The sequence below is a fragment of the Oncorhynchus gorbuscha genome, linkage group LG11 (assembly GCF_021184085.1).
Source record: "Oncorhynchus gorbuscha isolate QuinsamMale2020 ecotype Even-year linkage group LG11, OgorEven_v1.0, whole genome shotgun sequence".
Classification (NCBI taxonomy): Eukaryota; Metazoa; Chordata; class Actinopteri; order Salmoniformes; family Salmonidae; genus Oncorhynchus; species Oncorhynchus gorbuscha.
In genome coordinates, this window is record NC_060183.1 from 84,565,827 (window position 1) to 84,589,323 (window position 23,497).

Consider the following 23,497-nt stretch of genomic DNA (forward strand, 5'->3'; position numbering starts at 1 on the left):
ATGAAATACAATGACCACAATGAAAATGACCACAATGACCACAATGACCACAATGACCACAATGACCACAATGACCACAATGACAATGAAATACAATGACCACAATGACCACAATGACCACAATGAAATGACACAATGACCACAATGACCACAATGACCACAATGAAATACAATGACCACAATGACCAAATGACCACAATGACCACAATGACCACAATGAAATACAATGACCACAATGAAATACAATGACCACAATGACAAATGACAAATGACCACAATGACCACAATGAACAATGACAAATGACCACAATGACAATACAATGACCACAATGACCACAATGACCACAATGACCACAATGACCACAATGACCAATGACCACAATGACCATACAATGACCACAATGAAATACAATGACCACAATGACCACAATGAAATACAATGACCACAATGACCAATGACCAATGAATGACAAATGACCACAATGACCACAATGACCACAATGAAATACAATGACCACAATGACCACAATGACCACAATGACCACAATGACAATGACCACAATGACCACAATGACCACAATGAAATACAATGACCACAATGAAATACAATGACCACAATGAAATACAATGACCACAATGACCACAATGAAATACAATGACCACAATGACCACAATGACCACAATGAAATACAATGACCACAATGAAATACAATGACAAATGACCACAATGAAATACAATGACCACAATGACCACAATGACCACAATGACATACAATGACCACAATGAAATACAATGACCACAATGACCACAATGAAATGACCACAATGACCACAATGACCACAATGAAATACAATGACCACAATGACCACAATGACCACAATGACCACAATGAAATACAATGACCACAATGACCACAATGACCACAATGAAATACAATGACCACAATGAAATACAATGACATGACCAAATGACAATGACAATGACCACAATGAAATACAATGACAATGACAATGACCACAATGACCACAATGACCACAATGACCACAATGACCACAATGACATACAATGACCACAATGACATACAATGACCACAATGACATACAATGACCACAATGACCACAATGACATACAATGACCACAATGACCACAATGACCACAATGACCACAATGACCACAATGACAATGACACAATGACCACAATGACCACCAAATGAAATACAATGACCACAATGAAATACAATGACCACAATGAAAATGACCACAATGACCACAATGACCACAATGACATACAATGACCACAATGACAATGACAAATGACCACAATGACACAATGACAATGACCACAATGACCACAATGACCACAATGACCACAATGACCACAATGACCACAATGACCACAATGACCACAATGACATACAATGACCACAATGAAATACAATGACCACAATGACCACAATGACCACAATGAAATACAATGACCACAATGACCACAATGACCACAATGAAATACAATGACCACAATGACCACAATGACCACAATGAAATACAATGACCACAATGACCACAATGACCACAATGACCACAATGAAATACAATGACCACAATGAAATACAATGACCACAATGACCACAATGACAATGACACAATGAAATACAATGACCAATGACAATGAAATACAATGACCACAATGAAATACAATGACAATGAACAATGACCAAATGACAATGAAAATGACAATGACCACAATGACATGACAACAATGACAACAATGACCACAATGACCACAATGACCACAATGAAATACAATGACCACAATGCAATACAAATGACCACAATGACCACAATGACCACAATGACCAAATGACCACAATGACCACAATGACCACAATGACCACAATGACCACAATGAAATACAATGACCACAATGAAATACAATGACAATGACAATGACCACAATGACCACAATGACCACAATGAAATACAATGACCACAATGACCACAATGACCAATGACCACAATGACCACAATGACCACAATGACAATGAAATACAATGACAAATGAAATACAATGACCACAAATGAACAATGACAAATGACCACAATGACCACAATGACCACAATGACCACAATGACCACAATGACCACAATGAAATACAATGACCACAATGAAATACAATGACCACAATGACATACAATGACCACAATGACCACAATGACCACAATGACCACAATGACCACAATGACCACAATGAAATACAATGACCACAATGAAATACAATGACCACAATGACCACAATGACCACAATGACCACAATGACCACAATGACCACAATGAAATACAATGACCACAATGAAATACAATGACCACAATGACCACAATGACCACAATGACCACAATGACCACAATGAAATACAATGACCACAATGAAATACAAATGAACATTTAGATTCATTTAGACCCCTAAGGCTTATTTCCATTGCAGTTCTTTCAGGTAATGCAACATTGACCAGTCACAATACAATGACCACAATGAAATACAATGACAATGACCAAAAGTTTTCAGAAAGACACAAATTAATTGCAATTCATCTGGTCACTCTTCATAATATTCTGGAGTATATGCAAATTGCCATCATACAAACTGAGGCAATGACAGACTTTGAAAATTAATATTTGTGTCATTCTCCAAACTTTTGACCACAATGACTGATGCATTGACAGGAATGACCACAATGAAATACAAGACCATAACTAGTGACCACAATGACCACAATGAAATAGTCCTTCTTCTTCCCAATGTGTGACATGAACTCTGACAGCAATGTGATGGCAACAGTTCAGTAGATTTGACCACAATGAAATACAGTTCAGTAGATTTCAATGACCACAATTCAGTAGATTGAAATACAATGACAGTTCCACAATGAAATAGATTTCAGAAATACAATAGAACAATGAAAGTAGATTTCAATGACAGTTGACAGTAGATTTCAATGAAATACAGTTCAGTAGATTTCAATGACCACAATGTTCACAAGATTTCAGTACAGTTCTGTAGATGTCAGTACAGTTCAGTAGATTTCAGTACAGTTCACAAGATTTCAATACAGTACAATGAAATACATTTCGGTAGATTTCAGTACAGTTCAGTAGATGACCACAATGTACAGTTCTGACCACAGATGACAGTACAGTTCAAATAGATTTCAGTACAGTTCACAATAGATTTGACAGTACAATGAGAACAGTTCAGTAGATTTCAATACCAGAAATAGACCACAATGACAGTTCAATAGATTTCAATACAGTTCAGAAATACAATGACAGTTCAGTACCAGTTACAAATAACATTTAGATTCAGTTCAGTAGATTTCCAGTACAGTTCTTTACAGTAGTACAGTGACAGTTCAGTACAGTTCAGTACAGTTCAGTAATTGCAATTCAGTACAATTTCTGGAGTAGATTTCAGTACAAACTAGTACAGTTCAAAATTAGATTTCAGTCATTTCAGTAGATTTCAGTACAGTTCAGTGACAGTTCAGTAGTAGACAGTTCAGTACAGTAGTACAGTTCAGTACAGTTCATGTACTACAGTTCAGTACAGTAGTACAGTTCAGTACAGTTCAGTAGATTTCAGTACAGTTCAGTACAGTTCAGTAGTACAGTTCAGTACAGTAGTACAGTTCAGTAGATTTCAGTACAGTTCAGTAGATTTCAGTACAGTTCAGTAGATTTCAGTACAGTTCAGTAGATTTCAGTACAGTTCAGTAGATTTCAGTACAGTTCAGTACAGTACAGTTCAGTACAGTAGTACAGTTCTGTAGATGTCAGTACAGTTCAGTAGATTTCAGTACAGTTCAGTAGATTTCAGTACAGTTCAGTAGATTTCAGTACAGTTCAGTAGATTTCAGTACAGTAGTACAGTTCAGTAGATTTCATTACAGTTCAGTACAGTACAGTTCAGTACAGTTCAGTACAGTAGTACAGTTCAGTAGATTTCAGTACAGTTCAGTACAGTAGTACAGTACAGTTTTCAGTACAGTTCAGTACAGTTCAGTACAGTAGTACATTTCGGTAGATTTCAGTACAGTTCAGTACAGTTCAGTTCTGTAGATTCAGTACAGTTCAGTAGATTTCAGTACAGTTCAGATTTCAGTACACAGTTCAGTAGTTTCAGTACAGTAGTACAGTTCAGTACAGTTCAGTAGTACAGTTCAGTTTAGTACAGTAGTACAGTTCAGTGTCACAGTTCAGTAGATTTCAGTACAGTTCAGTAGAGTTCAGTAGTTCAGTTTTCAGTACAGTAGTACAGTTCAGTAGATTTCAGTACAGTTCAGTAGAGTTCAGTACAGTTCAGTACAGTAGTACAGTTCAGTAGATTTCAGTACAGTTCAGTAGATTTCAGTACAGTTCAGTTCAGTACAGTTCAGTACAGTAGTACATTTCAGTAGATTTCAGTACAGTAGTACAGTTCAGTAGATTTCAGTACAGTTCAGTACAGTAGTACAGTAGTACAGTTCAGTAGATTTCAGTACAGTTCAGTAGATTTCAGTACAGTTCAGTACAGTAGTACAGTTCAGTAGATTTCAGTACAGTTCAGTACAGTAGTACAGTTCAGTACAGTAGTACAGTAGTACAGTTCAGTAGATTTCAGTACAGTAGTACAGTACAGTAGATTTCAGTACAGTTGTACAGTTCAGTAGATTTCAGTACAGTTCAGTACAGTAGTACAGTAGTACAGTACAGTATATTTCAGTACAGTAGTACAGTTCAGTAGATTTCAGTACAGTTCAGTACAGTAGTACAGTTCAGTACAGTAGTACCGTTCAGTAGATTTCAGTTCAGTAGTACAGTTCAGTAGATTTCAGTACAGTTCAGTACAGTACAGTTCAGTACAGTTCAGTACAGTAGTACAGTTCAGTAGATTTCAGTACAGTACAGTTCAGTACAGTAGTACAGTTCAGTAGATTTCAGTACATTTCAGTAGATTTCAGTACAGTTCAGTACAGTAGTACAGTAGTACAGTTCAGTAGATTTCAGTACAGTTCAGTAGATTTCAGTACAGTAGTACAGTAGTACAGTTCAGTAGATTTCAGTACAGTTCAGTACAGTACAGTTCAGTACAGTAGTACAGTTCAGTAGATTTCAGTACAGTACAGTAGATTTCAGTACAGTTCAGTACAGTTCAGTACAGTAGATTTCAGTACAGTAGATTTCAGTAGATTTCAGTACAGTAGATTTCAGTACAGTAGATTTCAGTACAGTACAGTAGATTTCAGTACAGTTCAGTAGATTTCAGTACAGTTCAGTACAGTAGTACAGTACAGTAGATTTCAGTACAGTACAGTAGATTTCAGTACAGTTCAGTAGATTTCAGTACAGTAGTACATTTCGGTAGATTTCAGTACAGTTCAGTACAGTTCAGTAGTACAGTTCAGTACAGTAGTACAGTACAGTAGATTTCAGTACAGTAGTACAGTTCAGTAGATTTCATTACAGTTCAGTACAGTACAGTTCAGTACAGTTCAGTACAGTAGTACAGTTCAGTAGATTTCAGTACAGTTCAGTACAGTAGTACAGTACAGTTCAGTACAGTTCAGTACAGTTCAGTACAGTAGTACATTTCGGTAGATTTCAGTACAGTAGTACAGTTCAGTAGATTTCAGTACAGTTCAGTAGATTTCAGTACAGTTCAGTACAGTTCAGTAGTACAGTTCAGTACAGTAGTACAGTTCAGTACAGTTCAGTAGTACAGTTCAGTACAGTAGTACAGTTCAGTACAGTTCAGTAGATTTCAGTACAGTTCAGTACAGTTCAGTAGTACAGTTCAGTACAGTAGTACAGTTCAGTAGATTTCAGTACAGTTCAGTAGAGTTCAGTACAGTTCAGTACAGTAGTACAGTTCAGTAGATTTCAGTACAGTTCAGTAGATTTCAGTACAGTTCAGTACAGTACAGTTCAGTACAGTAGTACAGTTCAGTAGATTTCAGTACAGTTCAGTAGATTTCAGTACAGTTCAGTACAGTAGTACAGTAGTACAGTTCAGTAGATTTCAGTACAGTTCAGTAGATTTCAGTACAGTTCAGTACAGTAGTACAGTTCAGTAGATTTCAGTACAGTTCAGTACAGTAGTACAGTTCAGTACAGTAGTACAGTAGTACAGTTCAGTAGATTTCAGTACAGTAGTACAGTAGTACAGTACAGTAGATTTCAGTACAGTTGTACAGTTCAGTAGATTTCAGTACAGTTCAGTACAGTAGTACAGTAGTACAGTACAGTATATTTCAGTACAGTAGTACAGTTCAGTAGATTTCAGTACAGTTCAGTACAGTAGTACAGTTCAGTACAGTAGTACCGTTCAGTAGATTTCAGTTCAGTAGTACAGTTCAGTAGATTTCAGTACAGTTCAGTACAGTACAGTTCAGTACAGTTCAGTACAGTAGTACAGTTCAGTAGATTTCAGTACAGTACAGTTCAGTACAGTAGTACAGTTCAGTAGATTTCAGTACATTTCAGTAGATTTCAGTACAGTTCAGTACAGTAGTACAGTAGTACAGTTCAGTAGATTTCAGTACATTTCAGTAGATTTCAGTACAGTAGTACAGTAGTACAGTTCAGTAGATTTCAGTACAGTTCAGTACAGTACAGTTCAGTACAGTTCAGTAGATTTCAGTACAGTTCAGTAGATTTCAGTACAGTACAGTAGATTTCAGTACAGTTCAGTACAGTAGTACAGTACAGTAGATTTCAGTACAGTTCAGTAGATTTCAGTACAGTAGATTTCAGTACAGTACAGTAGATTTCAGTACAGTTCAGTAGATTTCAGTACAGTTCAGTACAGTAGTACAGTACAGTAGATTTCAGTACAGTTCAGTAGATTTCAGTACAGTTCAGTAGATTTCAGTACAGTAGTACATTTCGGTAGATTTCAGTACAGTTCAGTACAGTTCAGTAGTACAGTTCAGTACAGTAGTACAGTACAGTAGATTTCAGTACAGTAGTACAGTTCAGTAGATTTCAGTACAGTTCAGTAGATTTCAGTACAGTTCAGTAGATTTCAGTACAGTAGTACAGTTCAGTAGATTTCAGTACAGTTCAGTAGTAGATTTCAGTACAGTAGTACAGTTCAGTAGATTTCAGTACAGTAGTACAGTTCAGTAGATTTCAGTACAGTTCAGTAGATTTCAGTATCGTGGAAGGGAGGACAGTAGCAGGAGACACTATTAGTTCCCACTGTAGCCAGTTCAACTGCAGTAATACCATTACTGATTGGTCTGTTATTCTGTTACCGATTTGGTATCAGAATTAAGACTTTTAATAAATAAAAATGTATATTAGTAAATACACTAACTAATTGGTAGGTCTAGCTTTACTTGTTACTTCTGTGAACTTTTTCCTCCCTCCTGAGGGAGAGAAGTTAGAAAAAATCTTAAAAATACAGTATCTGGGTTTTTGGTAACAGAATTACAAGGCAATGTTTCTTAAATGGAAATTTAAGTGTTGATATTAGTTGGCAGGGGGTGTTTTGATGTCAGGGGTCTTCATGGTGTTTTGATGTCAGGGGTCTTCAACATGGTGTTTTGATGTCAGGGGACTTCAACATGGTGGTGTTTTGATGTCAGGGGTCTTCATGGTGTTTTGATGTCAGGGGTCTTCATGGTGTTTTGATGTCAGGGGACTTCAACATGGTGGTGTTTTGATGTCAGGGTCTTCAACATGGTGTTTTGATGTCAGGGGTCTTCATGGTGTTTTGATGTCAGGGGACTTCAACATGGTGTTTTGATGTCAGGGGTCTTCAACATGGTGGTGTTTTGATGTCAGGGGTCTTCATGGTGTTTTGATGTCAGGGGTCTTCAACATGGTGGTGTTTTGATGTCAGGGGTCTTCAACATGGTGTTTTGATGTCAGGGGACTTCAACATGGTGGTGTTTTGATGTCAGGGGTCTTCATGGTGTTTTGATGTCAGGGGTCTTCATGGTGTTTTGATGTCAGGGGACTTCAACATGGTGGTGTTTTGATGTCAGGGGTCTTCAACATGGTGGTGTTTTGATGTCAGGGTCTTCAACATGGTGTTTTGATGTCAGGGGTCTTCATGGTGTTTTGATGTCAGGGGACTTCAACATGGTGTTTTGATGTCAGGGGTCTTCAACATGGTGGTGTTTTGATGTCAGGGGTCTTCATGGTGTTTTGATGTCAGGGGTCTTCATGGTGTTTTGATGTCAGGGGTCTTCATGGTGTTTTGATGTCAGGGGTCTTCATGGTGTTTTGATGTCAGGGGACTTCAACATGGTGTTTTGATGTCAGGGGACTTCAACATGGTGTTTTGATGTCAGGGGTCTTCAACATGGTGTTTTGATGTCAGGGGTCTTCAACATGGTGGTGTTTTGATGTCAGGGGTCTTCATGGTGTTTTGATGTCAGGGGTCTTCATGGTGTTTTGATGTCAGGGGTCTTCAACATGGTGTTTTGATGTCAGGGGACTTCAACATGGTGTTTTGATGTCAGGGGACTTCAACATGGTGTTTTGATGTCAGGGGTCTTCAACATGGTGGTGTTTTGATGTCAGGGGTCTTCATGGTGTTTTGATGTCAGGGGTCTTCAACATGGTGTTTTGATGTCAGGGGACTTCAACATGGTGGTGTTTTGATGTCAGGGGACTTCAACATGGTGTTTTGATGTCAGGGGTCTTCAACATGGTGGTGTTTTGATGTCAGGGGACTTCAACATGGTGTTTTGATGTCAGGGGACTTCAACATGGTGGTGTTTTGATGTCAGGGGTCTTCAACATGGTGGTGTTTTGATGTCAGGGGTCTTCAACATGGTGTTTTGATGTCAGGGGTCTTCAACATGGTGTTTTGATGTCAGGGGACTTCAACATGGTGGTGTTTTGATGTCAGGGGTCTTCAACATGGTGTTTTGATGTCAGGGGTCTTCAACATGGTGTTTTGATGTCAGGGGTCTTCAACATGGTGTTTTGATGTCAGGGGACTTCAACATGGTGGTGTTTTGATGTCAGGGGTCTTATATCTCGTGGTCCTTCTGTAGCTCAGTTGGTAGAGTTGGTAGAGCATGGCGCTTGTAACGCCAGGGTAGTGGGTTCGATTCCCGGGACCACCCATACGTAGAATGTATGCACACATGACTGTAAGTCGCTTTGGATAAAAGCGTCTGCTAAATGGCATATATTATTTATATTATTATTATTATTATATTTATACGCCTTAATCCCCCCCAAAAAAAAAAAAATAAACTCGTATCGTTCATTTGACACCCAATTTGATATGCTCCTTATAAATGTCACACGTTGGTGCTCATGGGTCCTTTTTCCACGAACGTGACCCCTGTGCACTATATAAAGATTAGGGTTCCCAGGCACTGCGTTGGTGCCAGATACCCACCCACATAGAAGACAGTACAACGACCATGGTTCCCATTCCCTAGGCAGTCCAAGTAGAGAGTCGAGCAGTTGTGAGGTTTCAGCATGACTTGTTATGTAGGCCATTCACAACCAGCCTTTAGGGTGATTTCATCATAATGTGGGTTACTGAATATGACTCCGTTTTATAGAAACACAGGAAAAATTAGGGCAAATTTATACAAATCATGTGTAGCCTGGACTATGTGCGGCCATAGTTCAACAGAAGGCTTGTCAGCTCTCTACACACAGCACTGGGCTTTAAATGACTCGTGGAACTGCATGTGCTGATCACGAATCTGTCACTGGCAGCCGGTACAGAAACGCTGCCGCTGAAGCCTGGAGGTGCCCTGGCTGGTTGGCTGGAGGTGCCCTGGCTGGAGGTGCCCTGGCTGGAGGTGCCCTGGCTGGAGGTGCCCTGGCTGGACGTGCCCTGGCTGTGAGGCTGGAGGTGCCCTGGCTGTGAGGCTGGAGGTGCCCTGGCTGTGAGGCTGGAGGTGCCCTGGCTGTGAGGCTGGAGGTGCCCTGGCTGTGAGGCTGGAGGTGCCCTGGCTGTGAGGTGCCCTGGCTGTGAGGCTGGAGGTGCCCTGGCTGTGAGGCTGGAGGTGCCCTGGCTGTGAGGCTGGAGGTGCCCTGGCTGTGAGGCTGGAGTGGAGGTGCCCTGGCTGTGAGGCTGGAGGTTCCCTGGCTGTGAGGCTGGAGGTTCCCTGGCTGTGAGGCTGGAGGTTCCCTGGCTGTGAGGCTGGAGGTGCCCTGGCTGTGAGGCTGGAGGTGCCCTGGCTGTGAGGCTGGAGGTGCCCTGGCTGGAGGTGCCCTGGCTGGAGGTGCCCTGGCTGGAGGTGCCCTGGCTGGAGGTGCCCTGGCTGGAGGTGCCCTGGCTGGAGGTGCCCTGGCTGGTTGGCTGGAGATGCCTTGGCTGGAGGTGCCCTGGCTGGTTGGCTGGAGGTGCCCTGGCTGGTTGGCTGGAGGTGCCCTGGCTGGTTGGCTGGAGGTGCCCTGGCTGTGTGGCTGGAGGTGCCCTGGCTGTGTGGCTGGAGGTGCCCTGGCTGTGTGGCTGGAGGTGCCCTGGCTGTGTGGCTGGAGGTGCCCTGGCTGTGTGGCTGGAGGTGCCCTGGCTGTGTGGCTGGAGGTACCCTGGCTGTGTGGCTGGAGGTGCCCTGGCTGTGTGGCTGGAGGTGCCCTGGAGGTGCCCTGGCTGTGAGGCTGGAGGTGCCCTGGCTGGAGGTGCCCTGGCTGGTTGGCTGGAGGTTTCCTGGCTGTGTGGCTGGAGAGCCCTGGAGGTGCACTGGCTGTGTGGCTGGAGGTGCCCTGGAGGTGCACTGGCTGTGTGGCTGGAGGTGCCCTGGAGGTGCCCTGGCTGTGTGGCTGGAGGTGCCCTGGCTGTGTGGCTGGAGGTGCCCTGGCTGTGAGGCTGGAGGTGCCCTGGCTGTGAGGCTGGAGGTGCCCTGGCTGGAGGTGCCCTGACTGGAGGTGCCCTGGCTGTGTGGCTGGAGATGCCCTGGCTGGGTACCATGGTAGAGATTGTCTCTGTCTCACACTGTAAATCTGTATGGACAAAATAGTGGACGAGGGGTCCAGATCTAAATCAAATCAAATTTTATTTGTCACATACACATGGTTAGCAGATGTTAATGCGAGTGTAGCGAAATGCTTGTGCTTCTAGTTCCGACAATGCAGTGATAACCAACAAGTAATCTAACTAACAATTCCAAAACTACTGTCTTATACACAGTGTAAGGGGATAAGGAATATGTACATAAGGATATATGAATGAGTGATGGTACAGAGCAGCATACAGTAGATGGTATCGAGTACAGTATATACATATGAGATGAGTGTGTAGACAAAGTAAACAAAGTGGCATAGTTAAAGTGGCTAGTGATACATGTATTACATAAGGATGCAGTCGATGATGTAGAGTACAGTATATACATATGCATATAAGATGAGATAATAATGTAGGGTAAGTAACATTATATAAGGTAGCATTGTTTAAAGTGGCTAGTGATATATTTACATCATTTCCCATCAATTCCCATTATTAAAGTGGCTGGAGTTGGGTCAGTGTCAATGACAGTGTGTTGGCAGCAGCCACTCAATGTTAGTGGTGGCTGTTTAACAGTCTGATGGCCTTGAGATAGAAGCTGTTTTTCAGTCTCTCGGTCCCAGCTTTGATGCACCTGTACTGACCTCGCCTTCTGGATGATAGCGGGGTGAACAGGCAGTGGTTCGGGTGGTTGATGTCCTTGATGATCTTTATGGCCTTCCTGTAACATCGGGTGGTGTAGGTGTCCTGGAGGGCAGGTAGTTTGCCCCCCGGTGATGCGTTGTGCAGTCCTCACTACCCTCTGGAGAGCCTTACGGTTGAGGGCGGAGCAGTTGCCGTACCAGGTGGTGATACAGACCGCCAGGATGCTCATGATTGTGCATCTGTAGAAGTTTGTGAGTGCTTTTGGTGACAAGCCGAATTTCTTCAGCCTCCTGAGGTTGAAGAGGCGCTGCTGCGCCTTCTTCACGACGCTGTCAGTGTGAGTGGACCAATTCAGTTTGTCTGTGATGTGTATGCCGAGGAACTTAAAACTAGCTACCCTCTCCACTACTGTCCTTCTGTAGCTCAGTTGGTAGAGCATGGCGCTTGTAACGCCAGGGTAGTGGGTTCGATCCCCGGGACCACCCATACGTAGAATGTATGCACACATGACTGTAAGTCGCTTTGGATAAAAGCGTCTGCTAAATGGCATATATTACAATATTACAATATTATATTACAATATTACTGTTCCATCGATGTGGATAGGGGGGGTGTTCCCTCTGCTGTTTCCTGAAGTCCACAATCATCTCCTTAGTTTTGTTGACGTTGAGTGTGAGGTTATTTTCCTGACACCACACTCCGAGGGCCCTCACCTCCTCCCTGTAGGCCGTCTCGTCGTTGTTGGTAATCAAACCTAGGTTCTTATACCGGCTAGTATACTACCTGATAATAAGTTACTCCTTGTCTTTTGCATCACACTAGTCTGGCCCCTTTATTGTAATCCTGCTGTGTGGATTCTGTCTGACACTTCTGATGATGGTAAGGAAGTCACAGTCCCATTTCTCCCTATGCCTGAGGCAGGGCAGGAGCCGTATGGTAGCAACCTAGAGGACAGTCAGTCAGTCAGGGTCCTGAACATAGAGGGAGGTTATAACTGGTCATGAGTGAACTTCTTCTAACACGGAAACAAACCTGACAAGCAATTTGAACAATGTGATTGATTAGCCTGAAATACAATAGTAGGCCGATGTATTGATGGATTTTCAATGTATTGATGGATTGCAGACACATGATGTGTCTGTCTTTCAGGAGGCCCTGCAAAGGATAATAACCACGTTGGCCAATAAAAATGAGGACGTCCATAACTTCATGGAAACACTTAGTCACTCTCTGGCCGGTGTCCAGGTAAGACACATAATAACACTCACAATGGATGATGTAATTACATTATTTTATTTTTTATTTTTTTATACCCTTTATTTAACTAGGCAAGTCAGTTAAGAACACATTCTTATTTTCAATGACGGCCTGGGAACAGTGGGTTAACTGCCTGTTCAGGGGCAGAACGACAGATTTGTACCTTGTCAGCTCGGGGGTTTGAACTCGCAACCTTCCGGTTACTAGTCCAACGCTCTAACCACTAGGCTACCACAACATAAAGCAATATTAACCGTGAAATCACAATTTTGTACAGTAACTTCCAAAATATGCCATATTAATCAATCAAATCATGAAATATGAAATGTTAATCTATAGAGTAGTGAGGCAGAGATTGATTCCGGGTGCAGAGATGAATCAATATGTGTGATTGTGACAGGTGAACTCCACACAGGTGGTGTCCGACCTGGAGGAGGAGTTTGACAGGTTATTCACCATCCTGGTTGAGATGAAGGAGAGCATGATCAACACCATCAAACAGGAAGGGGCCAAGAAGACGCAGGAAATACAGGTACCTGACCCCTGACCCCTAACCCTTAACCCAACAGCATCAAACAGGAAGGGGCCAGAAGGCTCACAAGCTACAGGTACCTGACCCCTAACCCAACAGCATCAAACAGGAAGGGGCCAGAAGGCTCACGAGCTACAGGTACCTGACCCCTAACCCCTAACCCAACAGCATCAAACAGGAAGGGGCCAGAAGGCTCACGAGCTACAGGTACCTGACCCTAAACCCAACCTTAACCCAAACCCCAACACACAGGAATAGGTCTGTAAATCCTAGGAGCTACAGGGATCAACAGACAGCCTACTACTGTCTCATGTCCCTGTGACCTACTACAGACTGAGAGGACTTGTCTCATGTCCCTGTGACCTACTACAGACTGAGAGGACTTGTCTCATGTCTATGTGACATGCTACAGACTGAGAGGACTTGTCTCATGTCCCTGTGACCTACTACAGACTGAGAGGACTTGTCTCATGTCCCTGTGACCTACTACAGACTGAGAGGACTTGTCTCATGTCTATGTGACATGCTACAGACTGAGAGGACTTGTCTCATGTCCATGTGACCTACTACAGACTGAGAGGACTTGTCTCATGTCCCTGTGACCTACTACAGACTGAGAGGACTTGTCTCATGTCCCTGTGACCTACTACAGACTGAGAGGACTTGTCTCATGTCCCTGTGACCTACTACAGACTGAGAGGATTTGTCTCATGTGTACAGTAGTGAATGCAATACCTGGGAGGCTCCTGTGACGTGTGTATCTGGCATCAGCCCTGGTGTATCTGGCATCAGCCCTGGTGTGTGTGTGTATCTGGCATCAGCCCTAGTGTATCTGGCATCAGCCCTGGTGTGTGTGTGTGTTTATCTGGCATCAGCCCTGGTGTGTGTGTGTGTGTGTGTGTGTGTGTGTGTGTGTGTGTGTGTGTGTGTGTGTGTGTGTGTGTGTGTGTGTGTGTGTGTGTGTGTGTGTGTGTGTGTGTGTGTGTGTGTGTGTGTGTGTGTGTGTGTGTGTGTGTGTGTGTGTGTGTGTGTGTGTGTGTCTGGCGTCTTCTCAGGAATTTACGACCTCTGACCACAGCAGCCTAGTTGAAGGAGGCAAGGGGGGGGGGGTTGCTATACTCAGAGGCCAACGTCATGACACCCTCTACCCCCTCTCACTCCTCTACCCCTCTCTCAGACAGCCTGGGGTGTGTGTGATGTTGTAGTGTCTCCATACACCCCTCTCTCAGACAGCCTGGGGTCTGTGTGATGTTGTAGTGTCTCCATACACCCCTCTCACCCCTCTCTCTGACTGCCTGGGGTGTGTGTGATGTTGTAGTATCTCCATACACCCCTCTCTCAGACAGCCTGGGGTGTGTGTGATGTTGTAGTGTCTCCATACACCCCTCTCACCCCTCCCTCAGACAGCCTGGGGTGTGTGTGACGTCATCGTGCTGCTATGGCAGTTCTCTGGCCAACTCTCTAAGTCGATTGAGCAGGAACAAAAAGTGTCTGAAATTACCCCCAGATATGAGATTCCCCATTGTCCCTCTTTGTAGGGTGAGCCCTGCCTGGTATTCTGTTTCCCGTTACATCCAACTCTACTTCACACCCAGTATCAGCTCGCATACTCATGTCTCATCATGTGACTCAGGAAAACATGTATTTTCATCAGTTAAATGAATAACATACGCCTGTTTTTGTTAAAGTTGTTAAATGCGTGCCAGTGGCACCGACCTTTTTGAAAGACTAAACCACAGCATGACCACCATGTTGTTAATGATTCCTTTTCATTCAACAGTCCAAGAGCTAGACTTTGTTTTGCCAGCATTCACCATTATTATGAGTTTGTCTGTCAGCTGACGAACCAAAATGTTATCTCTCCTTGGGGTAATCGTTCCGTATCCCCCTCTCTGGTCCTCTCTCCTTGGGGTAATCGTTCCGTATTCCCCTCTCTGGTCCTCTCTCCTTGGGGTAATCGTTCTGTTTCCCCCTCTCTGGTCCTCTCTCCTTGGGGTAATCGTTCTGTTTCCCCCTCTCTGGTCCTCTCTCCTTGGGGTAATCGTTCTGTTTCCCCCTCTCTGGTCCTCTCTCCTTGGGGTAATCGTTCTGATTCCCCCTCTCTGGTCCTCTCTCCTTGGGGTAATCGTTCTGTTTCCCCCTCTCTGGTCCTCTCTCCTTGGGGTAATCGTTCTGATTCCCCCTCTCTGGTCCTCTCTCCTTGGGGTAATCGTTCTGTTTCCCCCTCTCTGGTCCTCTCTCCTTGGGGTAATCGTTCTGTTTCCCCCTCTCTGGTCCTCTCTCCTTGGGGTAATCGTTCCGTTTCCCCCTCTCTGGTCCTCTCTCCTTGGGGTAATCGTTCCGTATATATACTATAGTGCACCCTATTCCCTATATACTGTAGTGTACCCTATTCCCTATATACTGTAGTGCACCCTATTCCCTATATACTGTAGTGCACCCTATTCCCTATATACTGCCCTATATACTGTAGTGTACCCTATTCCCTATATACTGTAGTGTACCCTATTCCCTATATACTGTAGTGTACCCTTTTCCCTATATACTGTAGTGCACCCTATTCCCTATATACTGCCCTATATACTGTAGTGTACCCTATTCCCTATATACTGTAGTGTACCCTATTCCCTATATACTATAGTGTACCCTATTCCCTATATACTGTAGTGTACCCTATTCCCTATATACTGTAGTGTACCCTATTCCCTATATACTGTAGTGCACCCTATTCCCTATATACTGCCCTATATACTGTAGTGTACCCTATTCCCTATATACTGTAGTGTACCCTATTCCCTATATACTATAGTGTACCCTATTCCCTATATACTGTAGTGTACCCTATTCCCTATACACTATAGTGTACTCTATTCCCTATATACTATAGTGTCCCCTATTCCCTATATACTATAGTGTCCCCTATTCCCTATATACTGTAGTGCACCCTATTCCCTATATACTGTAGTGTACCCTATTCCCTATATACTGTAGTGTACCCTATTCCCTATATACTGTAGTGCACCCTATTCCCTATATACTGCCCTATATACTGTAGTGTACCCTATTCCCTATATACTGTAGTGCACCCTATTCCCTATATACTGCCCTATATACTGTAGTGTACCCTATTACCTATATACTATAGTGTACCCTATTCCCTATATACTGTAGTGTACCCTATTCCCTATATACTGTAGTGCACCCCATTCCCTATATACTGTAGTGTACCCTATTCCCTATATACTGTAGTGTACCCTATTCCCTATATACTGTAGTGCACCCTATTCCCTATATACTATAGTGCACCCTATTCCCTATATACTGTAGTGCACCCTATTCCCTATATACTATAGTGCACCCAATTCCCTATATACTGTAGTGCACCCTATTCCCTATATACTGTAGTGCACCCTATTCCCTATATACTATAGTGCACCCTATTCCCTATATACTGTAGTGCACCCTATTCCCTATATACTGTAGTGCACCCCATTCCCTATATACTATAGTGCATCCCCATTCCCTATATACTATAGTGCATCCCCATTCCCTATATACTATAGTGCATCCCCATTCCCTATATACTATAGTGCACCCTATTCCCTATATATTATAGTGCACCCTATTCCCTATATACTGTAGTGCACCCTATTCCCTATATACTGTAGTGCACCCTATTCCCTATATACTGTAGTGCACCCTATTCCCTATATACTGTAGTGCAGTACTGTTGACCAGGGCCCATCCATAGGGATCTGGTTTAAAGTAGTGCACCATACAGGGAACAGAGACACATCCTCAGTGTGACTCAGCAGAGACTTCAGGCTGACTGCCAAACACACAGCACTTCCAGAGGGAAGGATATTGTCTTTTTAGCGTTGACCTTTTTGAGAAGGACATTGAACAGCACTGCAGTCAGCAGCTAGATAGAGAACCAAGATGTCTTAAAGGCCCAGTGGCGTCAACATGTTAGGTTTTCCCCCTTGCGTTTTACAGTATCATGTTGTACAACAGCTGATGAAACTAACACTGTAAAACAATGTGAACATTGTATTTTCAACCAGCAATAATCAAGAAATAACTATTTACACAGCACCGTCTTATCAGCAGGTTTATATGGGGTGGAGTTTCAGGTTTATATGGGTGGGAGTTTCAGGTTTATATGGGTGGGAGTTTCAGGTTTATATGGGTGGGAGTTTCAGGTTTATATGGGTGGGAGTTTCAGGTTTATATGGGTGGGAGTTTCAGGACCTTCTAATCAGCAGGTTTATATGGGGGGGAGTTTCAGGACTGTCTAATCATCAGGTTTATATGGGGGGGGAGTTTCAGGTTTATATGGGTGGGAGTTTCAGGTTTATATGGGTGGGAGTTTCGGGTTTATATGGGTGGGAGTTTCAGGTTTATATGGGTGGGAGTTTCGGGTTTATATGGGTGGGAGTTTCGAGTTTATATGGGTGGGAGTTTTGGGTTTATATGGGTGGGAGTTTCAGGTTTATATGGGTGGGAGTTTCAGGTTTATATGGGTGGGGGTTTCAGGACCTTCTAATCAGCAGGTTTATATGGGTGGGAGTTTCGGGTTTATATGGGTGGGAGTTTCGGGTTTATATGGGTGGGAGTTTCGAGTTTATATGGGTGGGAGTTTTGGGTTTATATGGGTGGCAGTTTCAGGTTTATATGGGTGGGAGTTTCGGGTTTATATGGGTGGGAGTTTCAGGTTTATATGGGTGGGAGTTTCAGGTTTATATGGGTGGGAGTTTCAGGTTTATATGGGTGGGAGTTTCAGGTTTATATGGGTGGGAGTTTCAGGTTTATATGGGTGGGAGTTTCCGGTTTATATGGGTGGGAGTTTCAGGTTTATATGGGTGGGAGTTTCAGGTTTATATGGGTGGGAGATTCCGGTTTATATGGGTGGGAGTTTCAGGTTTATATGGGTGGGAGTTTCCGGTTTATATGGGTGGGAGTTTCAGGTTTATATGGGGGGGAGTTTCAGGTTTATATGGGTGGGAGTTTCAGGACCTTCTAATCAGCAGGTTTATATGGGGGGGAGTTTCAGGTTTATATGGGTGGGAGTTTCAGGTTTATATGGGTGGGAGTTTCAGGTTTATATGGGTGGGAGTTTCAGGACCTTCTAATCAGCAGGTTTATATGGGTGGGAGTTTCAGGACTGTCTAATCATCAGGTTTATATGGGGGGGGAGTTTCAGGTTTATATGGGTGGGAGTTTCAGGTTTATATGGGTGGGAGTTTCGGGTTTATATGGGTGGGAGTTTCAGGTTTATATGGGTGGGAGTTTCGGGTTTATATGGGTGGGAGTTTCGAGTTTATATGGGTGGGAGTTTTGGGTTTATATGGGTGGGAGTTTCAGGTTTATATGGGTGGGAGTTTCAGGTTTATATGGGTGGGGGTTTCAGGACCTTCTAATCAGCAGGTTTATATGGGTGGGAGTTTCGGGTTTATATGGGTGGGAGTTTCGGGTTTATATGGGTGGGAGTTTCGAGTTTATATGGGTGGGAGTTTTGGGTTTATATGGGTGGCAGTTTCAGGTTTATATGGGTGGGAGTTTCGGGTTTATATGGGTGGGAGTTTCAGGTTTATATGGGTGGGAGTTTCAGGTTTATATGGGTGGGAGTTTCAGGTTTATATGGGTGGGAGTTTCAGGTTTATATGGGTGGGAGTTTCCGGTTTATATGGGTGGGAGTTTCAGGTTTATATGGGTGGGAGTTTCAGGTTTATATGGGTGGGAGTTTCAGGTTTATATGGGTGGGAGATTCCGGTTTATATGGGTGGGAGTTTCAGGTTTATATGGGTGGGAGTTTCCGGTTTATATGGGTGGGAGTTTCAGGTTTATATGGGGGGGAGTTTCAGGTTTATATGGGTGGGAGTTTCAGGTTTATATGGGGGGAGTTTCAGGTTTATATGGGTGGGAGTTTCAGGACCTTCTAATCAGCAGGTTTATATGGGGGGAGTTTCAGGTTTATATGGGTGGGAGTTTCAGGTTTATATGGGTGGGAGTTTCAGGTTTAATATTTATATGGGGGGGGGTGGGAGTTTCAGGTTTATATGGGTGGGAGTTTCAGGTTTATATGGGGGGAGGTTTCAGGGAGTTTTCAGGTTTATATGGGTGGGAGTTTCAGGTTTATTTATGGGTGGGAGTTTCAGGTTTATATGGGTGGGAGTTTCAGGTTTATATGGGTGGGAGTTTCAGGTTTATATGGGTGGGAGTTTCAGGACCTTCTAATCAGCAGGTTTATATGGGGGGGAGTTTCAGGTTTATATGGGTGGGAGTTTTGGGTTTATATGGGTGGGAGTTTCAGGTTTATATGGGTGGGAGTTTCAGGTTTATATGGGTGGGGGTTTCAGGACCTTCTAATCAGCAGGTTTATATGGGTGGGAGTTTCGGGTTTATATGGGTGGGAGTTTCGGGTTTATATGGGTGGGAGTTTCGAGTTTATATGGGTGGGAGTTTTGGGTTTATATGGGTGGCAGTTTCAGGTTTATATGGGTGGGAGTTTCGGGTTTATATGGGTGGGAGTTTCAGGTTTATATGGGTGGGAGTTTCAGGTTTATATGGGTGGGAGTTTCAGGTTTATATGGGTGGGAGTTTCAGGTTTATATGGGTGGGAGTTTCCGGTTTATATGGGTGGGAGTTTCCGGTTTATATGGGTGGGAGTTTCAGGTTTATATGGGTGGGAGTTTCAGGTTTATATGGGTGGGAGATTCCGGTTTATATGGGTGGGAGTTTCAGGTTTATATGGGTGGGAGTTTCCGGTTTATATGGGTGGGAGTTTCAGGTTTATATGGGGGGGAGTTTCAGGTTTATATGGGTGGGAGTTTCAGGACCTTCTAATCAGCAGGTTTATATGGGGGGGAGTTTCAGGTTTATATGGGTGGGAGTTTCAGGTTTATATGGGTGGGAGTTTCAGGTTTATATGGGTGGGAGTTTCAGGACCTTCTAATCAGCAGGTTTATATGGGTTGGAGTTTCAGGACTGTCTAATCATCAGGTTTATATGGGGGGGGAGTTTCAGGTTTATATGGGTGGGAGTTTCAGGTTTATATGGGTGGGAGTTTCGGGTTTATATGGGTGGGAGTTTCAGGTTTATATGGGTGGGAGTTTCGGGTTTATATGGGTGGGAGTTTCGAGTTTATATGGGTGGGAGTTTTGGGTTTATATGGGTGGGAGTTTCAGGTTTATATGGGTGGGAGTTTCAGGTTTATATGGGTGGGGGTTTCAGGACCTTCTAATCAGCAGGTTTATATGGGTGGGAGTTTCGGGTTTATATGGGTGGGAGTTTCGGGTTTATATGGGTGGGAGTTTCGAGTTTATATGGGTGGGAGTTTTGGGTTTATATGGGTGGCAGTTTCAGGTTTATATGGGTGGGAGTTTCGGGTTTATATGGGTGGGAGTTTCAGGTTTATATGGGTGGGAGTTTCAGGTTTATATGGGTGGGAGTTTCAGGTTTATATGGGTGGGAGTTTCAGGTTTATATGGGTGGGAGTTTCCGGTTTATATGGGTGGGAGTTTCAGGTTTATATGGGTGGGAGTTTCAGGTTTATATGGGTGGGAGTTTCAGGTTTAATCAGGGAGGTTTATATGGGTGGGAGTTTCAGGTTTATATGGGTGGGAGTTTCAGGTTTATATGGGTGGGAGTTTCAGGTTTATATGGGGGGGGAGTTTCAGGTTTATATGGGTGGGAGTTTCAGGTTTATATGGGTGGGAGTTTCAGGTTTATATGGGTGGGAGTTTCAGGAGTTTATATGGGTGGGAGGGTTTATATGGGTGGGAGTTTCAGGTTTATATGGGTGGGAGTTTCAGGTTTATATGGGTGGGAGTTTCAGGTTTAATGGGCAGTTTATTTATGGGGTGGGAGTTTCAGGTTTATATGGGAGTTTCAGTGGGGAGTTTCAGGTTTATATGGGTGGGAGTTTCAGGTTTATATGGGTGGGAGTTTCAGGACCTTCTAATGGGAGTTTCAGGTTTATATGGGTGGGAGTTTCAGGTTTATATGGGTGGGAGAGTTCTAATCAGGGTTTATATGGGTGGGAGTTTCAGGTTTATATGGGTGGGAGTTTCGGGTTTATATGGGGGGGAGTTTCAGGTTTATATGGGTGGGAGTTTCGGGTTTATATGGGTGGGAGGTTCAGGTTTATATGGGTGGGAGTTTCAGGTTTATATGGGTGGGAGTTTCAGGTTTATATGGGTGGGAGTTTCAGGACTGTCTAATTAGCAGGTTTATATGGGTGGGAGATTCAGGTTTATATGGGTGGGAGTTTCAGGTTTATATGGGTGGGAGATTCAGGTTTATATGGGTGGGAGTTTCAGGTTTATATGGGTGGGAGTTTCAGGACTGTCTAATTAGCAGGTTTATATGGGTGGGAGTTTCAGGACTGTCTAATTAGCAGGTTTATATGGGTGGGAGTTTCAGGACTGTCTAATCAGCAGGTTTATATGGGGGGGAGATTCAGGTTTATATGGGTGGGAGTTTCAGGTTTATATGGGTGGGAGTTTCAGGACCTTCTAATCAGCAAGTTTATATGGGTGGGAGTTTCAGGACCTTCTAATCAGCAGGTTTATATGGGTGGGAGTTTCAGGTTTATATGGGTGGGAGTTTCAGGTTTATATGGGTGGGAGGTTCAGGTTTATATGGGTGGGAGTTTCAGGTTTATATGGGGGGGAGTTTCAGCACCGTCTAATCAGCAGGTTTATATGGGGGGGAGTTTCAGCTTCCCTTGGTGACATCACCATGTGGTCAATTGGTTAATACACCAATAGCAAACCTCTCTGCCAATAACAGCTAGGTGAGGGCCCTGGGAGAGAGGTGCCAGGAAAACAACCTCAATGTCAACGTCAACAAAACTAAGGAGATGATCGTGGACTTCAGGAAACAACCCTAACCCTAACCCTATCCACATCGACGGGACCGCAGTGGAGAAGGTGGAAAGTTCCTCGGCGTACACATCACTGACAAACTGAAATGGTCCACCCACACAGACAGGGTGGTGAAGAAGGTGTAGCAGCGCCTCTTCAACCTCAGGAGGCTGAAGAAATTTTACTTGGCCCCTAAAACCCTCACAAATGTTTACAGATGCACAATTGAGAGCATCTTGTTGAGCTATATCATGGTACAGCAACTGCACCACCTGGTACGGCCACTGCACCGCCCGCAACCGCAAGGCTCTCCAGAGGGTGGTGTGGTCTGCACAACGCAGACACCGGGGGCAAACTACCTGCCCTCCAGGACACCTACACCACCCGATGTCACAGGAAGGCCATAAAGATCATCAAGGACAACAACCACCCGAGCCACTGCCTGTTCACCCCGCTATCATCCAGAAGGCGAGGTCAGTACAGGTGCATCAAAGCTGGGACCGAGAGACTGAAAAACAGCTTCTATCTCAGGGCCATCAGACTGTTAAACAGCCATCACTCGCCGGCTACGGTTACGTAACCCTGCACCTTAGAGACTGCTGCCCAATATACATAGACATGGAATCCCTGGTCACTTTAATAATGTTTACATACTGCTTTTACTCATCTCATATGTATATACTGTATTCTATTCTACTGTATTTACTAACTGGTCACTTTAATAATGTTTACACACTGCTTTACTCATCTCATATGTATATCCTGTATTCTATTCTACTGTATTTTAGTCTATGTCACTCCGACATGGCTAAATCTAATATTTATATATTATATATTAGTATTATATATTATATATATTTCTAAATTCCATTCTTTTACTTTTAGATCTGTGCGTGTTGTTTGTTTACTACTTTACTGTTGGACTTAGGAACACAAGCATTTCGCTACATCTGCTAAATTTATGCATGTGACCAATCAAATTAGATGTTCAGTTTTCCACTCGCCCCTCGGCAATTCCCAGACAGTCCTGGCAAAATCCTTATTTTGCATGAGAAATACTTTTTTTGCTGAAAAAATGAGTTTGGAAATGAATTGTATTCATTAATTTGGAAATCTATTACATACAGTAAGGTACTTAATTGTTACCCAGAAAGGATTTGATATTGAGATTAAAACAGCTGCATTGGGCCTTTGAACAGAAACAAACCTGCGAACTGAATGTGCTGTACCAGCT

General features: G+C 43.5%; 1 protein-coding gene across 5 annotated transcripts in view; it reads left to right on the forward strand.

Annotated features, from left to right (window-relative positions):
- LOC123989566 (FSD1-like protein) overlaps positions 1-23,497 on the forward strand; it is a 78,429-nt gene that overhangs the window by 7,359 nt on the left and 47,573 nt on the right. For 2 of the 5 annotated variants that reach the window (XM_046290681.1, XM_046290680.1), the window contains exons 2-3: positions 12,733-12,852; positions 13,265-13,396. In XM_046290681.1, coding sequence (XP_046146637.1) covers positions 12,733-12,852; positions 13,265-13,396 — 252 coding nt within the window. The remainder of the gene's footprint in view (positions 1-12,732; positions 12,853-13,264; positions 13,397-23,497) is intronic. The other 3 variants (XM_046290682.1, XM_046290684.1, XM_046290683.1) reach the window with 3 other exon arrangements.